At 41.8% G+C, this 25,720-nt stretch overlaps 1 protein-coding gene across 4 annotated transcripts in view; it reads left to right on the top strand.

The window, feature by feature from the left end:
- Nucleotides 1–24,319, top strand: part of LOC143788498 (beta-1,3-galactosyltransferase 2-like) — a 49,625-nt gene extending 25,306 nt beyond the window's left edge. The window contains exons 1-3 of one of the 4 annotated variants that reach the window (XM_077278196.1): nt 17,444–17,765; nt 20,333–20,522; nt 22,876–24,319. In XM_077278196.1, coding sequence (XP_077134311.1) covers nt 22,981–24,057 — 1,077 coding nt within the window. In that variant the 5' untranslated portion in view covers nt 17,444–17,765; nt 20,333–20,522; nt 22,876–22,980 and the 3' untranslated portion in view covers nt 24,058–24,319. Of the gene's footprint in view, nt 1–11,044; nt 11,707–17,443; nt 17,766–19,194; nt 20,523–22,875 lie in introns of those variants that run through there. The other 3 variants (XM_077278195.1, XM_077278194.1, XR_013218648.1) reach the window with 3 other exon arrangements.
- Nucleotides 24,320–25,720: the final 1,401 nt, after the last annotated feature.

Raw genomic sequence — 25,720 nt, 5'->3', positions numbered from 1 at the left:
TCCTTTTGGAAGAGGACTGCTCCTGCACCAATGGATGAGGCATCATCTCCATTATAAATGGCTTATCAACATCGGGACAATGTAGGATGGGAGCGCTAGCAAAATGAGACTTAATAGAAGAAAAAGCCTTGGAGACCTCTTCAGACCACAATTTGGGATTTGCTCCCTTCTTGGTGAGGGCTACCAAGGGAGCTACCAAAGTTGAGAAGTGGGGAATGAACTGACGATACTAATTTGTGAACCCCATAAAGCGCTGCACCGCTTTAAGAGAATGGGGTTCTTGCCAGTCCATCACAGCCTGTAGTTTGGAGTATCCATAGCCAATCCCTGGGCAGAGATGATATAGCCCAGGAAAGGTAAAGACTCCTGCTCAAACATACACTTCTCCAACTTTGCATAGAGGGAGTTTGCCCATAAGAGGTCTAAGACTCTGCCAACATCTCTCCGGTGGGAGTCAATATCTGGAGAGAAGATGAGAATATCATCCAGATAGACTACGACCGAGGTGGGAAGCATATCCCGGAAGATAACATTGACAAAGTCTTGGAAAATGGCTGGGGCATTACAGAGCCCGAAGGGCATCACCAGATACTCATAGTGCCCATCCCTGGTATTAAACGCCGTCTTCCATTCGTCCCCCTCACGGATGCGAATCAGGTTATAAGCACCCCGCAGATCTAATTTGGTAAATACCCTTGCTCCCCGTAGCCTATCAAAGAGCTCAGAAATCAGGGGCAACGGGTATTTATTCTTAATGGTGATGGCGTTAAGACCCCTGTAATCTATGCAAGGACGTAATTCTCCATTCTTCTTCTGCACGAAGAAGAACCCCGCCCCTGCAGGTGACACTGACTTCCAAATGAACCCTTTTGCCAAATTCTCCTGGATGTATTTGGACATAGCCTCCGTTTCTGGGAGAGAGAGGGGGTAGACCCGTCCCCGAGGAGGTTCTGCTCCAGGCAAGAGATCAATAAGACAGTCATAGGGACGGTGAGCTGGAAGGGTCTCTGCAGCCTTTTTGGAGAAGACGTCTGCATAGGACCAATAGCACTTGGGAAGGGAAGAGAGATCTGCGGGTATCTCAGTTGAGGAAACCTGAACGCACTCCCTCACACATCTGCCCTTACATGAATCACTCCAACCCAATATCCTCCCAGAGGTCCACTCAATATGTGGGGAGTGGAAACGGAGCCAGGGTATTCCCAGCAGAATCTTGTCCATTCCCTCGGGAAGAACAAGAAGGGAAATAATCTCCTGGTGGGAAGGGGACATAGATAACGTGAACGGGACAGTCTGGTGTGTGATTTGTGAGGGAAGTGTTGACCCATTCACTACTCTAACAGTCACCGGTTTGGCGAGCATCACCAGAGGTATTGCATGGCACAGAGCAAAAGCAGAGGACTTGAAATTCCCCTCTGCTCCAGAGTCCACACAAAGCTCAACTGTTAGAGAGGATGAGCCTAACATGATTGTCCCTTTGAAGGACAGCTTAGAGGAAAACGCCGCTGTGTCTAGTGAACCTCCTCCAATGGTTACTAGATGCGATCGTTTACCCGACCGCTGTGGACATTTATTTGCATAATGTCCTTGTTGTTGGCAATTTCTACAAACCATGGGTACTCGAGCGGTCCGAGACTTAGGTTCCGCTCGAGAAACCTCCATGGCCTCATGGGAGTCGGATGCCTGAACGGAAGATTCTAGAGTCTGGCGAAGGTGGGAGCCAGCCGAAACCTCTGCCTACACTGGGTCCGCTCTAACCTCCGCTCATTAAATCAGAGGTCGATGCAGGTAGATATAGAAATGAGCTCCTCCAGTGTGGCGGGAATCTCCCTGGTGGCCAAGGCGTCCTTCACATGGTCTGCCAGTCCTTTCCAGAACACCAGAATAAGAACTTTATCCAGCCATTCTAACTTTGAGGCTAGAGTCCGGAATTTGACGGCAAACTAGCTGACCATGGACGAACCCTGTGCTATTGCCAACAATTGGAGCGCGGTATCGTGGGTGACACGAGGTCCCAAAAAGACCTGTTTCAGAGCGTCCAGGAAGAGAGGAGCACTCTGCACCACACGATCATTACGCTTCCATAGCAGCGTTGCCCACTCCAACACCCTGCCCGACAAAAGGATAAAATAAATCCCACTTTCGCCCCTGTTCCATAGGAAAACATGCAGTCAGGAGCTCAAGATGTATGGAGCACTGACTCACGAATCCTGACATAGCTTACTGTCACCAGCAAACTTGTCTGGAAGCGGGAGACAGGATAAAGTCGGAGCAGGGGTGGCAGAGGACAAACTGGCTGCAGCTACACTGGCAGCCTGAGCAGTGACTGCGGTAACATCCACAGCTGAGGTTGTGCGCTCAAGAGCCGCCAACCTACCCTCCAGTTGCTGGATGTACCGCTGTAGACGCTGATCGTCCACTGTTTACCAGCCAGACCCTGGCGCTAGTATACTGTTAGGTCTGGTGGAATGCACCGAGTAAATATAGAGATGTTATTTGGTGCGTTCACAGCCCGGGGTCCACCGTGCAGGAAAAGAACCTGCTGCTGGCAAACGGTGGCACTATATGGCGGTAGAAGCGATCTCTGTTGCTTCACAGAGTCGCCACAAAGAAAGAGCTGTGTCCTGTTAAACTCCACAGGAATACACAGTAACTGCTGAGCGGAAAGCAGCTTGCGGTCACGCAGTCAAGGAGGCAAAAAAACAATCTCCTCACCGGAGGAGCCGGTATTCTAGGTGGCTTATTTCAGCCGTGGCCCTGAAACCATACACACAATCTCCTCACCGGAGGAGCCGGTATTCTAGGTAGCTTATTTCAGCCGGGTCCCTGAATCCACACAAGCGTGACCACATTGGTGCAAAACACATAACTTGCATTGATACTAGCGCATGGCCGTGCGGCCATGCGAACCTTATATAGCTGCAGCAAGTACAAGACCTTCCTAGAAGGACCAATAAGAGGCTGCCACAGAGCCTGAGCACCTTCAGGACCTTCCTAATGAACCAATGGGCTTTGCTGCAGTATCCAAGCATGTGACCCTCGATCTCCAATGAGAGGTCTTACCCTGGGCATGCTCAGAAGGAGAAAAGCAGGACTTAGTCCCAAAAGCATCTGCTCGCCGCTGCCCAGCACTGGCTTCAATGGCAGAAGCTGGAAAAGCAGCAGTAACCCTTTGCACAGAGTCAGACTGAGCGAGACGCTGGGACCGACGTGTCCTCTGAACAGGCTCCACTGCGGCAGGAGAAGAATGGGAGACCGCAGCGGAGATGGCCCAAGATTCCCCCTGTGAAGAGGCGGGAACTCGACCCCTAAGATGCACATGCCAATTTTTATTTATTTGATCCAATTAATTTAATCTGTGCCAATATTTTTATCACTTCACTTCACCAACTTATACTATTTAGTGCTGATGCATCACGCACAAATCAGATTACAAACATATTTAAATACTGGTTGCAATGTAACAAAATAGTTAAAAAGCCGAGAGTGAATATTTTCACAAGCCACTGTATGCATTGGGCAACCCCTTTGACAATATATAGATTTTTCGTTATATTTTATCCACTTAATATGATACACTTTTATAGGCCTAAGGGTCATATTTTTTTATCAAATTTACTATGATTTTGACAAATAGTTATGATCTTTTCTTTTAAGGCTTTGAGATGCTAAGTAATAAAGGAAGGTTTTCGACCTAACATTTTTTAGATTTAGCTGCAAAAGAGTAGAAGAAAAAGCGGGCACTCACCATCCAGGTAAAATCCAAACTTTATTCTGACAACATGTCAAATGCAGGACAGGCAGGGAAAAACGGGCTTCCACAAGACGACGGCCGTTTCTCGCAAATGCGCTTCCATGGGTCAAGACCCGTGGAAGAGCATTTGCGAGAAACGGCCGCCGTCTTGTGGAAGCCCATTTTTCCCTGCCTGTCCTGCATTTGACATGTTGTCAGAATAAAGTTTGGATTTTACCTGGATGGTGAGTGCCCGCTTTTTCTTCTACTCATTTGCAGCGGTGTTTTGGACTCATTTCAAGCGTGAGCACCGGCCATCCGTTTTTTGCTTCTTGGTATCAGAGTCACACGCAGATAGCTCAGGTGATAGAACCAGCAGGTAGTGCGGTTTCTTTTTTCTGTTTTTTGGATTTTTTAGATTTAGCTTAAGATATCACAAAAGTTTGTGGAGAGAATATGTACTAACTCTTGTGCTGTGAGCACATAGCAGACCCTATCAGAACTGACATACAGGTCCTTCTCAAAAAATTAGCATATAGTGTTAAATTTCATTATTTACCATAATGTAATGATTACAATTAAACTTTCATATATTATAGATTCATTATCCACCAACTGAAATTTGTCAGGTCTTTTATTGTTTTAATACTGATGATTTTGGCCTACAACTCCTGATAACCCAAAAAACCTGTCTCAATAAATTAGCATATCAAGAAAAGGTTCTCTAAATGACCTATTACCCTAATCTTCTGAATCAACTAATTAACTCTAAACACATGCAAAAGATACCTGAGGCTTTTAAAAACTCCCTGCCTGGTTCATTACTCAAAACCCCCATCATGGGTAAGACTAGCGACCTGACAGATGTCAAGAAGGCCATCATTGACACCCTCAAGCAAGAGGGTAAGACCCAGAAAGAAATTTCTCAACAAATAGGCTGTTCCCAGAGTGCTGTATCAAGGCACCTCAATGGTAAGTCTGTTGGAAGGAAACAATGTGGCAGAAAACGCTGTACAACGAGAAGAGGTGACCGGACCCTGAGGAAGATTGTGGAGAAGGACCGATTCCAGACCTTGGGGAACCTGAGGAAGCAGTGGACTGAGTCTGGTGTGGAAAGGCGTGTGCAGGAAATGGGCTACAGGTGCCGCATTCCCCAGGTAAAGCCACTTTTGAACCATAAACAGCGGCAGAAGCGCCTGACCTGGGCTACAGAGAAGCAGCACTGGACTGTTGCTAAGTGGTCCCAAGTACTTTTTTCTGATGAAAGCAAATTTTGCATGTCATTCGGAAATCAAGGTGCCAGAGTCTGGAGGAAGACTGGGGAGAAGGAAATGCCAAAATGCCTGAAGTCCAGTGTCAAGTACCCACAGTCAGTGATGGTGTGGGGTGCCATGTCAGCTGCTGGTGTTGGTCCACTGTGTTTCATCAAGGGCAGGGTCAATGCAGCTAGCTATCAGGAGATTTTGGAGCACTTCATGCTTCCATCGGCTGAAATGCTTTATGGAGATGAAGATTTCATTTTTCAGCACGACCTGGCACCTGCTCACAGTGCCAAAACCACTGGTAAATGGTTTACTGACCATGGTATTACTGTGCTCAATTGGCCAGCCAACTCTCCTGACCTGAACCCCATAGAGAATCTCTGGGATATTGTGAAGAGAAAGTTGAGAGACGCAAGACCCAACACTCTGGATGAGCTTAAGGCCGCTATTGAAGCATCCTGGGCCTCCATAACATCTCAGCAGTGTCACAGGCTGATTGCCTCCATGCCACGCCGCATTGAAGCATTCATTTCTGCCAAAGGATTCCCGACAAAGTATTGAGTGCATAACTGAACATTATTATTTGATGGTTTTTTTGTTTGTTATTAAAAAACACTTTTATTTGATTGGACGGGTGAAATATGCTAATTTATTGAGACAGGTTTTTTGGGTTATCAGGAGTTGTAGGCCAAAATCATCAGTATTAAAACAATAAAAGACCTGACAAATTTCAGTTGGTGGATAATGAATCTATAATATATGAAAGTTTAATTGTAATCATTACATTATGGTAAATAATGAAATTTAACACTATATGCTATTTTTTTGAGAAGGACCTGTAACTCCTTTAAGTATCTTGGTTGCTGGTAGTGAACGGTCACTACTACTAAAACTAATGATACTTAATAATCTGTTTCTATTATATTGGGATCACATGTAATTCTCTGCTATAATTTGCAATGTCCAATTATATAAAGATCTGAACACCAGTTCATTGAGAAAAACTTGCAAATATCAGACCTATTAAACAGATGGAAAGATTAGATAATAAAGGGTGAAGATGCTGTAGGACATTCTATAGGCTGCTTTCACAGCTGGTATCATTAGGAGGTATGAGGGAAGTGATGTGTAGTTGTGCCGTACTGTTAGATTGCTGAGGGAAATTTCAGATCATTTACCAGACTGTTTAAACACTTAACTAATGTGCATATGTCTTTTTTGCGCCATAGTTATGCATTTTAATTTCCAGAGATCTCATGAAAGGGAATTAGAGTATATTACCAAATGTATCGTGAGACAGTATTGATGAAGTAATGCTATGTTAAGATTAAGAACTAATTATTTATGATTAGGTAAATGAAGCTAATAATTGCAATGGTGGTGGAGGAATTGACATAAAAAAGTTTTAAAATTAATTTTTATTATACTCAATATGCTGCAATTCATACAAACAGAATAATTGCCTTAGATGTTCTTAAGGATTTAAACTACATTACAGCACTGGGATCTTTCGGATGTTCTGTTTTCTTCTGTACGCGTAACAGTAATCTCCATCCACCATAGCAGAAAGGGTTCAAAAGTCTTATCATACACTGAGGTCTACTCATTGTAAGTCAATGAAAAAGATTGTTCCACTAATTTTCCTTCTATACAAACACGTGAATCTCCTTTCTCTTGTCTGATGTTGACATTTTACAAGGTGTCTTCAATCCAGTTTGCAATGATCTTTGTTTCATAGGTGAGATGTTCAAGCTTTGATACTTGTGCCTAAAAACACAAATGACCTGAATGACATGGCTCAGGCAGCATGTATGTGTGTCAGGTTCCCTTTAAAGCTTGGAAACTGCTTTACTGGTCCCAAGATAACAAACAAATGCTCCAGAACTTACTTTATGTGTATGTATCTAGCAATTTCTGCATATTATTTAGCACTGAGGAATTTTTGTAAAGGGAGAAAGGGGAAATTAAAAAAATATATCTATAAAACAAAAGCCCCAGATGGTTAATTTTTGTATAACTTTTTTACTAATACAATATAACAAGTGTATGTGCCACAAAAATGCTGCAATCATTGCCTCAAGTTCCTTTCACTTGCCAAACTAGCATTCTAGATTGCAGTGTTTAGTTGATGGGGGGGTAATGTTTCAAAAAATAATTATTTGCAGACATTATAAACATATTTTATTTGTTACATAAATGTTTTAATTTTTCAATTTGACACCTGTATCCCTCCCCTACAAATATAATGTAGGCTATTGCAGAATTTTTAGGCTGTGCTCATACCTACTGGCAGGGGTGGACACAGACAGCTTGGGGCCCCTGTGCAGGAAATGTGTCTGGGCCCCCCTCCTTTTAAGGTGACAAGGCTATATATATATATATATATATATATATATATATATATATATATATATATATATATATATATATATATATATATATATATATATATATATATATATATATATATATATATATATATATCCACACACACATACATATATTATGTATATTGCCATCTCTTATTATACAGTGCCTGCCCTCTCTTGTTATATACAGCACCGTCCCTGACATATTGGATTTTATAGAGCCCTGTTTTTCATTACATACCATCCTGTCTTGTTAGCTGTATAATTGAATGATGGCTTATCGAGCATGAGAAGGCTTCTTTTATAAAGGAGGAGCTGATGGACTGGTCGTCTGGTCACCGGCTCCTCCACCTATCTAACAAGAGAGGGGACTATGTAATAAAAGATGGCACTGTGAATAACAAAAATAACAAGAATACACTGTGTAAGAGACATCACTGTACATAACAGCAGAGGAAGCTATATAATAAAGGAGGGCATCATATATAACAAGAGAGGATGATACATAATAAGGGACTGTGTTATACATAACAAAAGAGGAAACCATGTAACTAAGGATGGTGTTATACATAATAAGTGAGTGCACTATAATCTAAGGGACTGTGCTATACATAATAAGTGATTACACTATATACTAAGGGACTGTGCTCTACATAATAAGTGAGTACACTTTATACTAAGGGACTGTGTTACACATAATAATGGACAATAATGTCTTCTTCCACCTCCTCTTGTTCCTAAATCCATTATAAATTCCCTTTCCCCATCCCAATCCCTCACACCCCTCATTGCCCTCTCTCCCACCCCCGTGATTGCCCTGTTCACCACCTCCATCATTGCTTTCTCCCCACCACCCATCATTGCCTCCTCCCCACCACCCCATCATTGTCCTTTCCACAGCCACCATCATTGCCTTCTCCCCACCACCGCATCATTACCCATTCCACCACCTCCATCATGTCCTCCTCCCCATCATCCCCATCATTGCCCTTTCCACCACCACCATCATTGTCTTTTCCCCACCACCCGATCATTACCCATTCCACCACCTCCATCATTACCCATTCCACCACCTCCATCATTGCCTCCTCCCCATCACCCCTTCATTGTCCTTTCCACTGCCATCATCGTCTTCTCCCCCACCACCCCATCATTTCCCATTCCACAACCTCCATCATTTCTTCCTCCCCACCACCCCCATTATTGCCCTTTCCTCCACCCCATCATTGCTTTCTCCCCCCACCCCTATCATTGCCCTCTCCATCAACCCAATCATTGCCTTCTGCCCCATCACCCCATCATTGCCTTCTGCCCCATCATTGCCCTCTCCTCCACCTACACACACACACAGACAGACACAGCACCATTCACCTTTCTGGATACACACACACACCTTACCTCACCTCTGTGCATGGTATCCTAAAGCCACACCATCGCTGGCAGCATCTTGTCTCACACAGCCATGGTGCTGAATGATGTCATTCAGCTGCTGCTGTATCAGAAAGGAAGCATGGGCAAGAAGCAGGATCCCTGCAGCTCCGCTCCACTGCCATTTTCTCTTGCAGGCAGCGGAGCTGCAGGGATTGCTCCCTGCCTGCCGCACATGAGGGCAATTTGGCCAGGGGCCCCCCAGAGCCTCAAGGCCAGATAAACTGGCCAGATTTCCCTCATTATGAGCCACCCTGCAGGGTCCCCTGGAGCCTCTGGGCCCTGGTGCAGTCTCACCGGTTGAACAGGTTTTATGTCCGCCCATGCCTACTGGCATTTATCTTTATGTGTTCCTTTTTTTGCAAGGACAATTTATCTGCTTTAACAAAAAATTATAAAACAAATTATTACAGTAAATTGAGACATTTAGCTCTACAGGTCTGCTTTGGCGCTCTTTTATAAATTGTCAAATTGCAAATTGGAGATACATATACTGCACACCAATATTACGAGCATTGTATTGTTGCTTTAGCCTTTTTGGACATTAAATGGAGGTTGCCAGTCCCTAGTATTTCTAATTGACTCCAAATTTTCCTAGGGTTGTCTAAGTGGTCAAATACTTCTGTAAACTTAAATGTTGTATTTATGTCCATAATGTATGTTAAAGAAAATAGTGGCTCTGGCAACAGATGTGGTAGCAAGCAAGAAAAAAAATAGAGACGACATAAAAATGTGGAATCTGTTAACAGCAGCAACACCACCGGCACTGTTGGCAGCTGCTGTCCAGTAGTAGTAGTAGAGAAATAAAGGTATTATATAGCAACATTGTCAACGTTTTACATAGATATTAACATTGCCTCTACTGGATATGTCAACACCCAGCCGTACAACCTTGAATACAAATGGGAATGTGGAAAACCACATGAAAAACGACCAAAATGGGTATAAATGTAACCAAATCTTTATTAAATATAACCACAAATAAGTAACACACTTAATAGGGCTCAGGACAAAAGATAGAACAAGGTGCTAAAAAATGGTGGCTGTGCACCTATAGAATGGCCACCATGTAATAGAAACCGTGCGGATACAAGCCCAACAGCTACCTACTCCAATAAACATCAAATGAATATAATATATATTGTAAACCCCTTGATCATTTTAGACCATGCGATACCGAAGATATCATGCCTGGAAACCAGGACTAATCACCGCCTAAGCGGTCGGAAGTGTACCTGTGAGCAGGGGGAGATGAAGGAGGAAGCCAGGACCGGTCACCGCACGGGCACCCACGGGTGCCCGTGCGGTGACCGGTCCTGGCTTCCTCCTTCATCTCCCCCTGCTCACAGGTACACTTCCGACCGCTTAGGCGGTGATTAGTCCTGGTTTCCAGGCATGATATCTTCGGTATCGCATGGTCTAAAATGATCAAGGGGGTTACAATATATATTATATTCATTTGATGTTTATTGGAGTAGGTAGCTGTTGGGCTTGTATCCGCACGGTTTCTATTACATGGTGGCCATTCTATAGGTGCACAGCCACCATTTTTTAGCACCTTGTTCTATCTTTTGTCCTGAGCCCTATTAAGTGTGTTACTTATTTGTGGTTATATTTAATAAAGATTTGGTTACATTTATACCCATTTTGGTCGTTTTTCATGTGGTTTTCCACATTCCCATTTGTATTCAGTAGTAGTAGTAGTATGAAACATGGGTCACACTTGTCCTTCTTTGCATCTTTCAAGAGTTAAAGTGGAGGACATCATGGAATTTTTGTCACATTACTGTATGTTTAATAGAAGGGAGAAAATGAGATGGTAATGGAGTACATTCCCCATCATAAATACCAATCACAGCAGGATGATATAGCGTCTTACAGAAATCAGCTCAGTATTCTACTCAATCCACCTCCTCTCCCGCCATAACATTTAACGTTATACATCAAAGAATTTCCTTTCCATCAATGACACCTCTTTTTACCCTATAGTCTTCTTACCTACAGGACCCCATTGGCTAAGGCACATACAACACCACAGGATATTTTTTCAAGTTGATTTATTGAAAAACCTGAACAATCTGCTATTGTGCTTGCATAATATGTGGGTAGAGATGTAGGGCATTATTCTAAGGGCAAGCTGTTTTGCTGTCTCTGCGAGCCATGGTGGTAGAAGCAGTGGCAGTGGTACTAGCACTCTAGTGCCAAAGTAAATGTTGATGTAGGAATTAAGATTTTATTCTATTTCTACACAGAGGGAACTGTTAACCAAATGAAGAGTGATGATGATTCTGTGATGGACAATACCTGGAAACCAGACCGGGGTGACAAGGATGTGATGTCATTAGAGGAGGAGGGTATTGGCTTTGGCAATACATGAGGGAAAATCTGCTCTTCTGATGTGAGCTCTGTAGAGGGTGAAGAAAAAGGTGATGCCACAAATGTTGTTGATGTACTAGGACCTGAAAGGTTTGTTCACAGTGGTGGTTTTATGTCTTGAAATCTCATGTGTAGAAGTATCTTTGCTAGTTTTTGACAGATGATTTGTTTACAGACTACAGGCTCTGCATGAGGAATATAATATTTGTGCATGCCGTCTCTTATAGACTATGAACTACAAGTCCCCATCAACACATAAAATGACATCATATGCTTATTTAGGAAAAGCTGGATCGCAATCAAGGCAAGCATCAAATTGTCCTCCTCCCCCTTCTCACTGTACTCATTTTTCTCTCAGCGAAGCCACATCCTCAAGTAGTACTTGGTTGGTGTCATCATCACTATCATCAATGTCATCATCCACCACTACTGCTTGTCGTATTCCATGTACAACTTTCCTTCTGTGCTGTATCTGCAAAATTCCATCCTTGATTGTGTGTAGATTAAACAAGTGTACAAGTCATCTGTTGGTTTGCCAACTAAACTGCAATCTGATAAAGTTGCTGGTAGTACAACCACTGCCATACCACCGTGTGGAGTCAATTGCCTTTCAAGAAATGATGAGTTGTTTTCAGTCTCACTGGAAGATACCAAGCTGACAGGATATTTTCAAAAAAGATACTCCTTTTCAGTTCTCATGTGCAGGAGAACTTATGATTGATTTACTTTAAACTCCAAAATGCCCACCAAAAACACTCAGAGCAGAAACTATGGGCACGGAAAATATATTAGTTTCATGGGCCACTGAATGAAAGTTTTAAGGGGCAATAATCCACGCAATGATTGCAGGCAGCAGAACTACAATCAGGGCAGTATTATAAGTAATTCTGTAAGAAGCCCAGATCAAATGTACAAAAGGAGGCCCATTATTATTCACCATTGTCTGACACACACTGAGGGACAAAATATCAAAATTCACCGCACTCGCTATAGATTAGTTATGCAAAGTTTGGTGTCAATTTATTATATACAAACAGGGAGCGTAACAGAATATTACAGCATATGCGATCTTTATACTTATACTTATTATATGTATAAAGATCGCATATGCTGTAATATTCTGTTACGCTCCCAGTTTGTATATAATACATTGACACCAAACTTTGCATAACTAATCTATAGAGAGTGCTGTGAATTTTGATATTTTGATATTATTTAGGGCCATTGGTCCATTACACCTGCACCTCGCCTCATTTTGGGCTGAGTGCACACTAAAACCCTTTCTTACAGACTGAGGGACAACTGTCTCCTTCCTTCAATTAGTCAAAGGTCCTGCTGTTACCCACTACTGTTTTATGCACTGAAAGGAGGTGGGGCGTCTGTGCAATCAATAACAGTGAAAATGTCCTCGGACCGTGACCCTTCCACTCCAAGCAAGAATTCTCACATTAATGCTCTTAATGCTAACAACACAGCTGGCCTGGCTCCTCTTTTGCTCCTCTCTCCTAATCTAGCAACATAACCTTCATAGTCTTGTGTAATGTGAGAAAGAGTTGAGAAAGTGAGATTTTCATAACTTGTTACTCAGAATTAAAGCCAGGCTAGCCTATAAGTGGACAGCCAGTAGCTAGATATGAGGTAGCAGCAGCTCCAGCGACTTCAGACACAGTGAATAATCACACAGAAGAGGTCAGAGAGTTTTTTTTTTTAAATGAACATATAAAGTTTATTAATTACACACATAAGATCCATATTAATTCAGAGTAAAGCTACCATTGCAAGACAATGGGGAAATAAAAATAAACAAGAGTACAACTGTGGTATATCATTCAAACTCAAATGGGAGTACAGCTGTGGTACATTATTCAATCTCAATAGTTATTATGCATAAAAGCACTGAACAAAAAATATTTTACCTCATATGCATTTAAACAAGTAGCAATATTAGGACTAATATGTGCTGGAAAAAAAAAACATACAAAGATCAGATTTACTTAAACATACCAATAGACCTATAAAGGTGTCATGCTTAAATAAGAGGTGCTTAAGAGGCAATGATCCTGGTTTTAGAAAGTGCTATGGTGCATAGTGAGATGGCACATAGAATGTAATAATCCTGATATAAAGTGTTCTAATGCATAATGTGCAAATTAAGCAGTAAATCAAATAAAGTTCCTGTGCCCAGCTGCAACTCACATGGTGTTTAGTAGAGTAGGTCCCAGCCTGCAGCTGAGATCTGACATTGGCAGCTAATGAGGGGTAGATGTTGCTTACTGTAGCTCTTTGAAAAAGTGAAATTTGTGAGTGACATCTGTGGAATTAATAATTAAATTCTGCTAATAGTTATCCTGGAAAAAAAAAACATTTTCCAGCATGCAAGAGGGCATGGAAGATGAGCATCAATTTGCTGCTGTTTAGCCCCGTATTGACTGTTGGGGAGTCTTGGGGACAATTATAGTCCATGTCAGCTACTGAAAGATTTAGGGGATGAAGAGTAGACGTGAGCGGAGCAACATGTGAAATCAGAGAAGAACATAGACTTGGTGCAGGCTGGGAACGAGGCAGACAGGCAAAGCCAATATGATCATTAATACAACATGGGCCAGGACAACATATTGTCGCAGTGGGGTGATGGCAATGAAACAGCTAGGAGCTTGGTTTTGCTGGCATGCATGGCAAGTTTTATAATGCACTGCTTGTGGAAGGACAAGCATATTGTGAACATGTAGCAAAGTGATGACTATTGGATGACCACACTTTTACACCCTCGATGCAAAAGCAAAGTGGGGGAATTTTTACCCAGCTTTTGAAAGGGAGTCTAAATTGACTCCCTTTCAAGATAAGCTAAGTTACCTGCTCTGCTAAGCATTCATTGAGCAATCGCCTGCTGCCCTCATGGCTAACCAGCAAAACCCTCTTCGATCCATGCAGAAAGAACATCAACATTCCCCCTTTTTTCCAGAGTTACAGCTAAAACATGTAGCTGAGGGACAAGCAACACTTGCACTATGTTTAACCTGATGGACAGGTTTTTTTTGCCATTGGGACAACCTAGGGCTATTCAGAAAACATGCACTGCCTGAACAGCAAGGTTTAGTCACACTTAAACTGTGTCCTTTCTCATTTAAATATCTTGACCTTCTATGTTATGGATTTCTGGGTCAACAAATTGGACCAGTGGAAAAAACTGGCCCAGTTTGACAACAGAATACTGTCATGTCCAGATTCCAGTGTCAATTCAGCGAGGGTATAAAGTGCGGCCAGTGGATTTGTCACAGCAAAGAGAATCAGGCTATCTGCCACCAGTTTGGAAAACCAAACATCTGTTAACATGAACCAGGCATGGATTAGTGCAGGCTGCAATGCTCTGACCGCTGATGACAATGATTAAATCAGCTTTACCATCTGTCTGACTGTCCGCTGACCATCATTTACACCATTCTGCTGCCACCAGTGCCGATGGACCATACTCTGCTGGGCATCTATTCCCTTCACATCATGTCATTTGTATTGTAGTACTGCTGCTGCCAGGGCTTCCATTGCTGGTCCTGACATGCCAAGCATCTCCTTGCCTTCCCCATCTTAATTTTCTACCATGTTGATCCTGTTGCAGCCACTGCATAGCCAGCCAAACACCATCTAACTACCCAATATTATTCATAGAGCTAGATTTTACAGCTGCTACTTTGTTTTCCATTGTTAGTCCTAAAGTGACAAGCATGGCATAGTCAGCACAGAGCGAAGACCTGGGAAGGGACACAAGAAAAAGAGTCTCGGAAAAGTGCACCCAAATTACCTGAGAGCTGGCTGGACCTCCGACCCAGAGGACACAGCACCCAGCTGGTGACTGTAACCTAAGAACTGTGAGTAAAGAGTGAAAACTGCACCCTGCTGTGTCCTCAGAATTATTACTGTGTCACCTGCCCTGCATTACACCAGTTCGTCATTGACCTTAACACTTTAACTGCCCTGGGGCATAACTCTACCCGTGGAGAGCTGTAACATCTCAAGTGCATCATCAACCACCCCAGTGGACCTGAATCGCAGCATCAGCCATATTCTTACTGCTGAGCACCACTGGTGGCATCACGAACTATCCTCCCTTGCATCATCATATCTGATTATTTAATTGGATGCCTAGGGCAACGGACCGGGTCACTGCTACTGTGACAACCCCTGAAGAACCGTCAGACCCGGTCCTTAGTACCCCATGGTCCTGGTGTGCATCGCAACTTGGCATCATGAACAGGATTTTTCAGCCTGGTACCACCAGGCCCTGTGTGCCATAAACTTTATTGAACTGTTTAGTAACCACCATTATCACGCCACACGGCATGTGAGAAGCAGAAAGAGCATGAAGAGTAGCCCTATCCTGCACTGTGAGGTCAGACAATGGGAAACAGGAGGCCCTACCTGGGAACCCAAGTGTGATTGATTGATCCAGTCTGGAGAGTGGCTAACTGAAGGGGCCAGCAGAGGCTCAGGACCTGGCTATAGTTCACGAGGGCGAAAGAAGCACAAGTGGATGCGTGGAAAAGTGGGCAGGGGGAGAGGCGGCACAGAACCCAGTGAGCACCATGGCAAGTAGTGGATGGAGAGCTCCAGAGCATGAGGTGGAAGCGTGGACATCCCCAGCTGACAGGAGGGCTCAGAACAGCTGTCCGCAGTGGACCCAGATGCTACACCAGTCCCTGCAGGTTCAGCAAAAGTGGCAGTGCGGACACAGGCCACTCAGACCTCGGCTGCAGACTCTAGACAGTTTGTGTCACCCGGTGTGATGCCTGGCAAAGAACTTTGCCAATCAGAAGGTTGAAGGCACCAAATACAGACTTGGAAAAGGAGGTAGAATATGACTACTAGGCAAGCTTGAGTGTTTGTGCAGTTTAAAGACAATGTGGTCATGGATGGTGAATGGCCAGAACTCTTATTGTAAATAGCACTTAATGTCCTCCTTGTTGGGATCTCACTGAAACCTGCTACACTTAATTGAAAAAGGTTTATAAAGAGTAATACTCTGTTTTATGTTTTGTTATTTAATGCAACATTCAAGTATAAAATGCCTCCCATAAAGGGAAGAGTTTTATCTGTTAATTGTTTGACCTGTTTAAATGTAGAAAATTGGTTGCCTGTTTTAACATCTATTATGCTCTGTTCCAGCCTGTGGACATGCTCTGTTTAACAGGGGGTTATGTGGCACCCCTGAGGGTCCAGTCGCCACAGAGGTACTGCATCTCAGCCAGAGGTGTGGTACTCCGCTCTCGGGTAAGGAGGAGGCACTACCTGGGACTCGCACAACACGACACTGCTCCAGGCTAGGGGGGAGGGGCCCCAGCCCTGGTAGGGAGTGGTGTGACAGTTGGAGGGAAAGCAGTGAGTTGGTGGGGAGGAGTTGATCGAAGCAGACATGAAGAAAGGAGCTCCGGTGAGAAAAGAGTTCCTAGGGGCCAGGGAAGTGAGAAATCCACCCGTAGCATCCGAATCCACGACGACCGTAGTCAGGTGGAAGGACCAGGTCACAGTGGGGGACTGGCCCCAGTGTCATGGTTCTCAACACACAGAGAACATAGTTGAGCATACAAAAAGGACTAGCTCTTGGAAGATGGGAACTCGAGCTGACCGTGAGCTAAACCTATCACAACAACTGAAAGTGGCCGGGTAGCGTGCCTACGTTTTATCCCTAGACGCCCAGCGCCAGCCGGAGAACTGACTGACCCTAGCAGAGGAAAATACAGACCTGGCTCACCTCTAGAGAAATTTTCCCCAAAAGGCGGACAGTAGCCCCCACAAATATTGGCGGTGATATTAGAGGAAATTGACATACGAAGTATGAAAATAGGTTTAGCAAAATTGAGGTCCGCTTACTAGATAGAAGGAAGACAGAAAAGGGGACTTCACGGCCAGCTGAAAACCCTATTCAAAATTCCATCCTGAAATTACTTTAGAACTCTAATATCAACTCATGACACCAGAGTGGCAATTTCAGTTCACAAGAGCTTCCAGTCTCAGAAATATTCAAACACAGAGAACTGGAACAAAAATGCAAACAAACTTAGGACAAAAATCCAACTTAGCTGAAAGTAGTCTAGGAGCAGGAACATGCAACAGAAATGCTTCTGGTAACATTGTTGGCCGGCATAGAAATGACTGAGGAGCAAGGCTAAATAGAAACTCCCACATCCTGATGGAAACAGGTGAACAGAGGAGAAGACAAACCCACGTTCAGTACCACCAGTGACCACCGGGGGAGCCCAGAAACCAAATTCACAACACCCCAGACTACTGGAGGGACTGTAGGACTCAGCTAACAAATGGGAGGCTGTGGTATCTGTATGTGTCACACCCAAATCTACACACATTCACTGAAAAGGCAGCCATATAGTATCAAGGGGACCAGGAGAGGTTCGCCTGACAGGACTCGAGGCTGCTGACTTCAGAAACTTTGTGTGAGGCACAGGGCAGGAGGGTGAAGCCAGCGCAGAGAGATGGCCTGGGAAGTGACACAAGAAAGGGAGTCTCGGAAAAGTGCACCCAAATTACCTGAGAGTTGGCTGGACCTGGAGGACACAGCACCTGGCTGGTGACTGTAACCTAAGAACTGTGAGTAAACAATGAAAACTGCACCCTGCTGTGTCCTCAGAATCATTACTGCATCACCTGCCCTGCAGTTCACCAGTTCATCATTGACTCTAACACTTTATCTGCCCTGGAGCCTATCTCTACCCATAGAGAGCTGTAACATCTCAGCTGCGTCACAATTTTTTTATTGCCGAACAGCGTGAGTGGCATCATGAGCTATCCCCCCTTGCATCGTCATATACCATTATTTCTTTGGACGCCCAGGGCCACGGACTGGGTCAATGCTGCTGTGACAGCCCCTAAAGAACCGTCAGACATGGCCCGAGTACACCACGTCCCTTGCGCACGCTCCACACATCCTTAGTGAAAAGTATCTAATAACACCCATTTGAAGTTAACCTCACTAAAGTTAACTCATAGGTACCAAATATTTTGATTGCTCTCTGCAAACGAGAGGCACTGTTAACTGTGTGTCCAGCTCAACCTAAAAATTTAATGGAAGGTCCTTTTTATCTCTATAACATGGTGTACCTGCCATTGTCGTTGCACAACCATGCCAGCCAAATGTGTCCTGGTCGCCCCACTGTATAATGCTAAACAGTACTACTGATGGTTGGAAATAATAATATTATATTAATGTTAGCTTAAATTATGTTTTTGCACCCACAAGACACAGCTTTCAAAATAGAGCAAATTTTTTAAAAGGCTTGCCAGATTTCTTAATGTTTAAAACAGTACTGAAATATTATCTCCAGAAAGAAGAGGATAATTTTTAGAATGCTTGATAAAAAGCTTTTATATTAGCTCATTAATTTTGATATTAGTAAACCAGTCATGTACCACAAAAAAGGGATTTTTTTTGAAATTTCTATTTAATAATCCATTACTTCTTCACATTCAGAACAATATAGTACACCTGCTATGTCTATCTAATGCAAGGGATCAATGTTGGACATGATAATTGAAAAGCTTTTGCTTCTTTAAGAAAGAGCAAAGCTCTTTAAATTCTCCTAAAAGGGATAATTGCTGCACACAACTATGTGAAAGTGACATGTCTTCTTTACTTTCCACTAACTGCCTATAAACAACAAGGCATGCTTCTGCCCCTCGACAATGGTACTTTTTTAGACAGTTTATAGAATTTAGGTAGCTTAAAAACTCTGCAATGTTTTAAGTACGCTGTTGGTTACCTTTTGTTACTACCTTCTTCCTTTTTTACTCAGTTAAGGTTTTGTAGCCCATGCCAACTTTGTGCAGGTCTATGATCTTGTCCCTGACATCCTTAGAAAGCTCTTTGGTCTTGCCCATGTTGAAGAGGTTAGAGTCTGATTAATTGTGTCTGTGGACAGGAGTCTTTTATAAAGATGCAGGTAACGAGCTGATTAGGAGCATCTAACTTGTCTGTAGGAACCAAAACTCTTAATGGTTGGTAGGGGATCAAACACTTATTTCTCACTGCAAAATGCAAATTAGTTTACATAATTTATACAATCTGATTTTCTGGATTTTATTTTTTGATATTCTTTCTATCAATGTTAAAATATACCTTCTCTTAAAATTATAGATTGTTCATGTCTTTGTCATTGGGCAAACTTACAAAATCAGCAAGGAATCAAATACGTATTTCCTCCACTGTAGATTGGTTGAAGTCTGTATATTAAAAAGCTGTGTTTGCTTTACAGAGCTCAAAGCATTTTCAATTATTATTATTATTATTATTATTATTATTATTATTGTTATTATTATTATTTATTTACACAGCACCATTAATTCCATGGTGATGTACATGAGAAAGGGGTTACGTACAGGGTTCTAGATATCGGTAACAGTAAACAAATTTACATTGACAGACTGGTACAGAGGGGAGAGGACCCTGTCCTCTTACATTCTATGGGATAATGGGGACTCCACGTAGAACTGCTAGTGTTTTACACATAATTTCCATGCAATTAGAGCATTTTTTGCTCATTTATGCCAGTCATGTAAATATATTGTGTGAAACTCAGATCTTGAGGAAAACTTTCAAACTATCAACTCATCTCTTTAGAACAGGTATGCAAGATTGCCCATAGTCACAGGTAAATGTCTGGATTTTTGTTTTCACTTATTTAGCACAATTGGCCCCTTCTCCTAAATGTCTGAATATGACATTCTAGGCACATGGTTGAAAAGCCAGATGTCAAATTTGACTACTAAACAGTTGCACAAAAAATACAGTTTCTGCTAATATAAAAGTTAAATATCTGGATTTTTGTTCATTTTCTTTTGTACTTTTTAGCACAATTATGGCTTCCATCCCATAAAGTTACACAATATTATAGTATGATCGATTAAATTGTTACTGCTGTTACCAGCTCTCTATTCTCTTTCACCTTCTCTCTCTATCTCTTCTGTATTAATCGCTGACAAGTACATAAATCTTTAGTTTGAGTTTTATAATACACAATGTATGTAATTGTGAGAGTATGCAAATTGTTTTATGACTTTCTTTCCTTATTGCCATCGCTAAGTTATGAACTTAGATGAGCTTAGATATCCCATTACTATCTAGATACACCCTAAAATATCTGCTGCATTCTCTGTCTCAGCTTTTATAGAGGCCACAGTGACCCCTCCTGAATGACTGAGAAATGTCAGGTATTCTTGGAAAGCCTTCCTAGCTTTATCCAAAGTCATGAAAGCCTTCTCTAACTGAAGCAATCTTCTGCAATGTGTAAAATGGTAATGGGGACTTTTCTGACGATTAAGTCCAATCAAATTGCAAATTGTTCAAATTTGGTAAGTCTACTTGCATCATATTGGTTTGCTCACTTTTAATAATGATGGTTATCTAGAAGAGATTAAATTATGCTGAGTCTACAGTAATTAGTAATAGCGGCATTTTGTATTGAATTAGGAGTAACCACTCCTCAGATGTTTGTAAATGTTGCTAATAAACATATCTTGCAAGTGGGATTGATTGAATAACCCCTTAATGACCGCCAATATGCCTTTTAATGGCGGCAGTTAAGGGTACTTATGCCTCGGCGCCGTTTTTTAACAGTGCTGAGAAAAAATTGCATAGCGCTCCCCAGAGTCGAAATTTCTCCAGAGTTTTGGATACCGGGGGTAGCTGAGACCCCAGAGAACATGATTTGGGTCGGTGTTTACCAACCCCAGTGTTGCAATTGCCGTTATTAATGGAATAACGGCAAATACAAAAAAAGTCCAATTTAATTTCTCTATCCTCTGATGTGATTTCACATCGGAGGAGAGAGAAATGGGAACACCCAATTCCCCCTGGAACCTCTGGTTTCCCTGCAATCCCCTGTGATGTCCCCTAGGAGAAAACGGCGGGCACATGCACAGTGCGCCAACCGACACCCGGCAACAATAGGAAATTTTTCCTATTGGGTCATTTTGATCACTGTGATAGACCTTATCACAGTGATCAAAATGAAAAAAAAATAGTAAATCAAACCCCTTTATCACTCCCTTAGGTAAAAATAATAAAAGGGTTAGGGTTGGGCTAAAGATAGGGTTGGGTTAAAGTTAGGGTTGGGCTAGGGTTAGGTTTGTCGTTATGGTTGGGATTACGGCTGGGGTTGGGATTAGGGTTAGAGATGTATTAGGGTTAGGTTTGTGGTTAGGGTTATGGTTAGGGTTGGGATTAGGGTTTGGGGTGTTTTGGGGTTAGGGTTGTGGTTAAGGTTATGGTTAGGGTTGGGATTAGGGTTAGGGGTGTGTTGGGTTACAGTTGGAGTTAGAATTGGGGGGTTCCACTGTTTAAAGAAAAAAATGGTCAGCTTACCGTTCTGCGATGAAATCCCTAAAGCTGCCAACACCCAGCACAAATCGGGGTGAGCACCCTCGCCAAATGAGAACAAGAGGAGAAATGATCCAGCTTGATGCGCAGGTGGCTCAAACTTTGTAAAGCTTTATTGGACAACGAGTTGATCGTCCTCACTGGTGTGCCAGGTGTTTGCTATGCTTATTTTTTGAAGAACTTGATACATTTTTAAGTTGTCCAATAAAGCTTTACAAAGTTTGAGCCACCTCCGCCTCAAGCTGGATCATTTCTCCTCTTGTTTCGCTGTTTAGGTATATCAGGAGGTCTCCAAGCACGACATGGTGCCACCATTGAATCCAGTCAATTTTGCATTCGAAAAGTCAAATGGTGCTCCCTTCTGAGCCCTGCCATGTGCCCAAACAGTGGCTTTCCCCCACATACAGGGTATCAACGTATTCAGGAGAAATTGAACAACAAATTTTGTCATCCATTTTCTCCTGGTACTATTCTAAAAATAAAAAAATGGTCCCAAATTAAATTTTTAGTGAAAAAAGTAATTTGTTAATTTTTTCATTCCACATTTCTTTAGATCTTGTGAAGCACCTGAAGGGTTAATAAACTTCTTGAATGTGATTTTCCGCACCTTCACAGTGCAGTTTTTAGAAGGCTGTCACTATTGGTTATTTTCTGTTATATTGACCCTGAAACTCACTTTAAATTTGAGGTGGTCCATGAAAAAAATGGTTTTGTAAATTTTGTTGAAAAAATGAGAAATCGCTGGTCAATTTTTAACCCTTATAACATCCTAACAAAAAAAATATGTTTCCAAAATTGTACTGATGTAAAGTAGACATGTGGGAATTGTTATTTATTATCTATTTTGTGTGACACCACTCTCTGATTTAAGTGTATTAAAAGTTTGAAAGTTGCAAAATTTTCAACATTTTTGCCAAATTTCCATTTTTCTTCAAAAGTAAATGCAAGATATATAGAAGAAAGTTTACCACTGACATGAAGTACAATATGTCACGAAAAAACAATTTCAGAATCAGTGGGATACGTTGAAGCGTTCCAGAGCTGCAACCTCATAAAGTGACAGTGGTCAGAATTGTAAAAATTGTCTTTGTCATTAAGGGGATAATGTTCACTGCAACTGTAACTGGTAGGAATATTCTGAAACATATTCTAAATTATTCATAGAAAAGCAGGATAAATCCTGAAACATTGAAATTTTATTTATTCATACCCTTGATAATGTCTTTTGAAAACACCTTAAGGTGTCACTGAAAATTCTGATGATTTACTGTGATGACACAAATTACTGTCTTTTGATCTGACATATTTTTATTATATCTTCTTTAGGTGAAGAAGAAATTTTATAACTAGAAAAAATAATCCCATTGTGATACAGAATAATATCTACATTATTACCATCACTTTCTGCATGATAGAAATCTACGAATTACAATGGTGTTACATACAAAAGTATCATTGATTTCTGTAACAGTATTACTTTGGACTTTGATTTACATATTTGTTGTCAGTAGCCTATTTGCTGCGTATCGATTTTACCAAGAAGGATATTTAACTTATCAAGACATTACAAGAAACAAAAGTTATTATTTAAGTAATCGAGAAACGTTGGAAAAAAATGAACATGGATTTCTGTGGATTGAAAAAGCGCAATCCAAAACACCATCTAATCCTCCATCATCCTCCACTTTGGGGTACATAGATATTAAGTCTTATCCATATATCATAAATGAACCAAATAAATGCAAGGTTAAAAGTCCCTTCTTAATATTTTTAATAGCAACAATTGCAAGTGAAAATGAAAACCGTAAAGTCATAAGGAGAACATTTGGAAATGAGGTTTTAAAAAAGGGAACATCTATCATGTGTTTGTTTTTGTTGGGTAAAAGCAGCCAGCAGGACCCCATTGCCCTCTTAGAGGAAAGCGAGAAGTATCATGATATAATCCAAAAGGACTTTCAGGATACATATACAAACTTGACTTTCAAGACATTGATGGGAATAGAATGGGTCTCCAACTATTGCCCTATGGCTAAATATGTCATGAAGACCGACAGTGATATGTTCGTTAATACAGAACGTTTATTAGATCTACTGGGACCTGACCAACCTCAAAAACAAAACTATTTTACAGGTCAATTAATGTTAAATCATCGCCCACACAGAAACCAAAATAGTAAATGGTACATGCCTCATTCCCTCTATCCTGGTGAACTTTATCCCAGCTTTTGCTCAGGGACAGGCTATGTATTCTCTGGAGATGTAGCACCGAAGATTTTAAGATCATCGTTGAAAGTTGAATATGTTTATCTAGAAGATGTGTTTGTAGGAATCTGCCTTGATAGGGAAGGTATAAAAATAACACATCCTCCAACAAGTTATTTGTTCAATAATTTTCGTGTTCCATTCAGTCCATGCGTCTACAACAGCATTATTACCTCTCATTATATGACTCCAACGGACCTTTTACATTTTTGGATAATTGTTCAGCAAAATAAATGGACATGTTAACAGTCACTTCTAGTGAATGTATAATACCGTTCATGTACAGAATGTATACACAATGTATAATAATATGTAGATGTAAATATGCTTTGCTGATTTATTTATTTTATGAACCATGTCAGTGCTGCATACAAAATTGGTTTACAACACTTTTGTAACTGTGACTAGTGGAAAACTAGTAATTGGTTCAAAGAGCCGAAGCTGATAACTCAAAATAATAAAAAAACCTTCTTTCCAGTCTTGTATAGTACTCATAATCAAAGATATTCTGTTGGAGTGCATATTAAACGTGTGCCTTGACATCCACCATCTTGGAGATCAAAGAGACCTTTATATAGCTCACCCTTCTTGATGTCCATTCAGCAATTATATCCAGTACGAAGAATGAATGTCTATGTCTTTCTTTTGAATCTTATGGATGCCATTGGCTTCATTTATCTCCATAACTGCATAGGTTTGTATGCATAAAACCACAAATATACACATCCTGCTCCCCTGTATTTGAATGCACTAAGGGTACGTGTCCACGTTCAAGATGGCCGGCGCTTTGGACGGAGCGGAAAACCTGCTCCGCCCAAAGCTCCGCCCCCTTATGTAGACATGATGATGCCGGATGTGTTCATTGCACACATCTGGCACCATCGCACACCACACATAGGGCCCTGTGTTTTACCTTGCGGCGGCGCAGCGTCGCCGCAAGGTAAACGGACATGCTGCGTTCTAAAAAGACGCACCGCATGTCCGGAATCACAGGGCAGCCAGATGCGTGTTATCACGCATAGTGGAGACGGGATTTCATAAAATCCCCTCCACTATGCTGTAACATCTGGACGCTGGGTGTTTGATGCTGCGGCTCTACGTAGCGTCAAACACGCAGCGTTTCCTGAACGTGGAAACATACTCTAAGAGATTCCAAAAGTGATTTTTACACAAGGGATTCAACTGACTTTGATTGAATCTTGCACATTAACCCCTTCATAAGCTTGAATATACTCAGTACATCTTAGACAGCTGGTAGTTACCGACCTTGGAAGTACTGAATACGTCCATGCATTTTGCTCACTGCAGCTGTGCATACCCAATCAATGCCAGGTGTCAACTGGTTCTGATAGCTGACACCAGACACCCAGTGCTCCCAGCACTTCAACTCCCTAAATCCTGTATTCACTTGCGATCGAAGCGTTTAAGAGGCATGCTGAGGGAAGGAGACCCCTCTGCACTCTGATTGGTGCCCCTGTGATGTCATTGCGGGGGCTCAATCATTGTCATGCTGTCCCAATGTCATTATAATGATATCCAGGTCACCAGGCTATGGTAAGCCCCTCAGACCATGCACAGAACACGGTCTAAGGGGCCTATGTCAGTGCACCACTGACAATTATAATCCATTGTAGTTCTTGTGCATTATAATGGATTATAACTGCGACCAGGCTGCTGAAACTGAAAATATCATAATGGGACAAAGTAAAAAAGTTTCAAAAGTTTTAAAAATGTTATAAATATGTATTATTTAAAATCAGAATATAATAACACAAAATATAAATATATTGTATAGATAAATTTCTATTTTTCTTTAAACAAAAAAGTATACGTTTGGTATTGCCACATTTTGGATGACCTGCCCCATAAAACTTTCCCACTAGTTAACTCCTTCAGTGATCACCATAAC

Source organism: Ranitomeya variabilis, chromosome 8, assembly GCF_051348905.1.
Source record: "Ranitomeya variabilis isolate aRanVar5 chromosome 8, aRanVar5.hap1, whole genome shotgun sequence".
NCBI lineage: Eukaryota > Metazoa > Chordata > Amphibia > Anura > Dendrobatidae > Ranitomeya > Ranitomeya variabilis.
The sequence above is the reverse complement of the archived record's forward strand: the minus strand, read 5'-3'. Positions and strand labels throughout refer to the sequence as shown.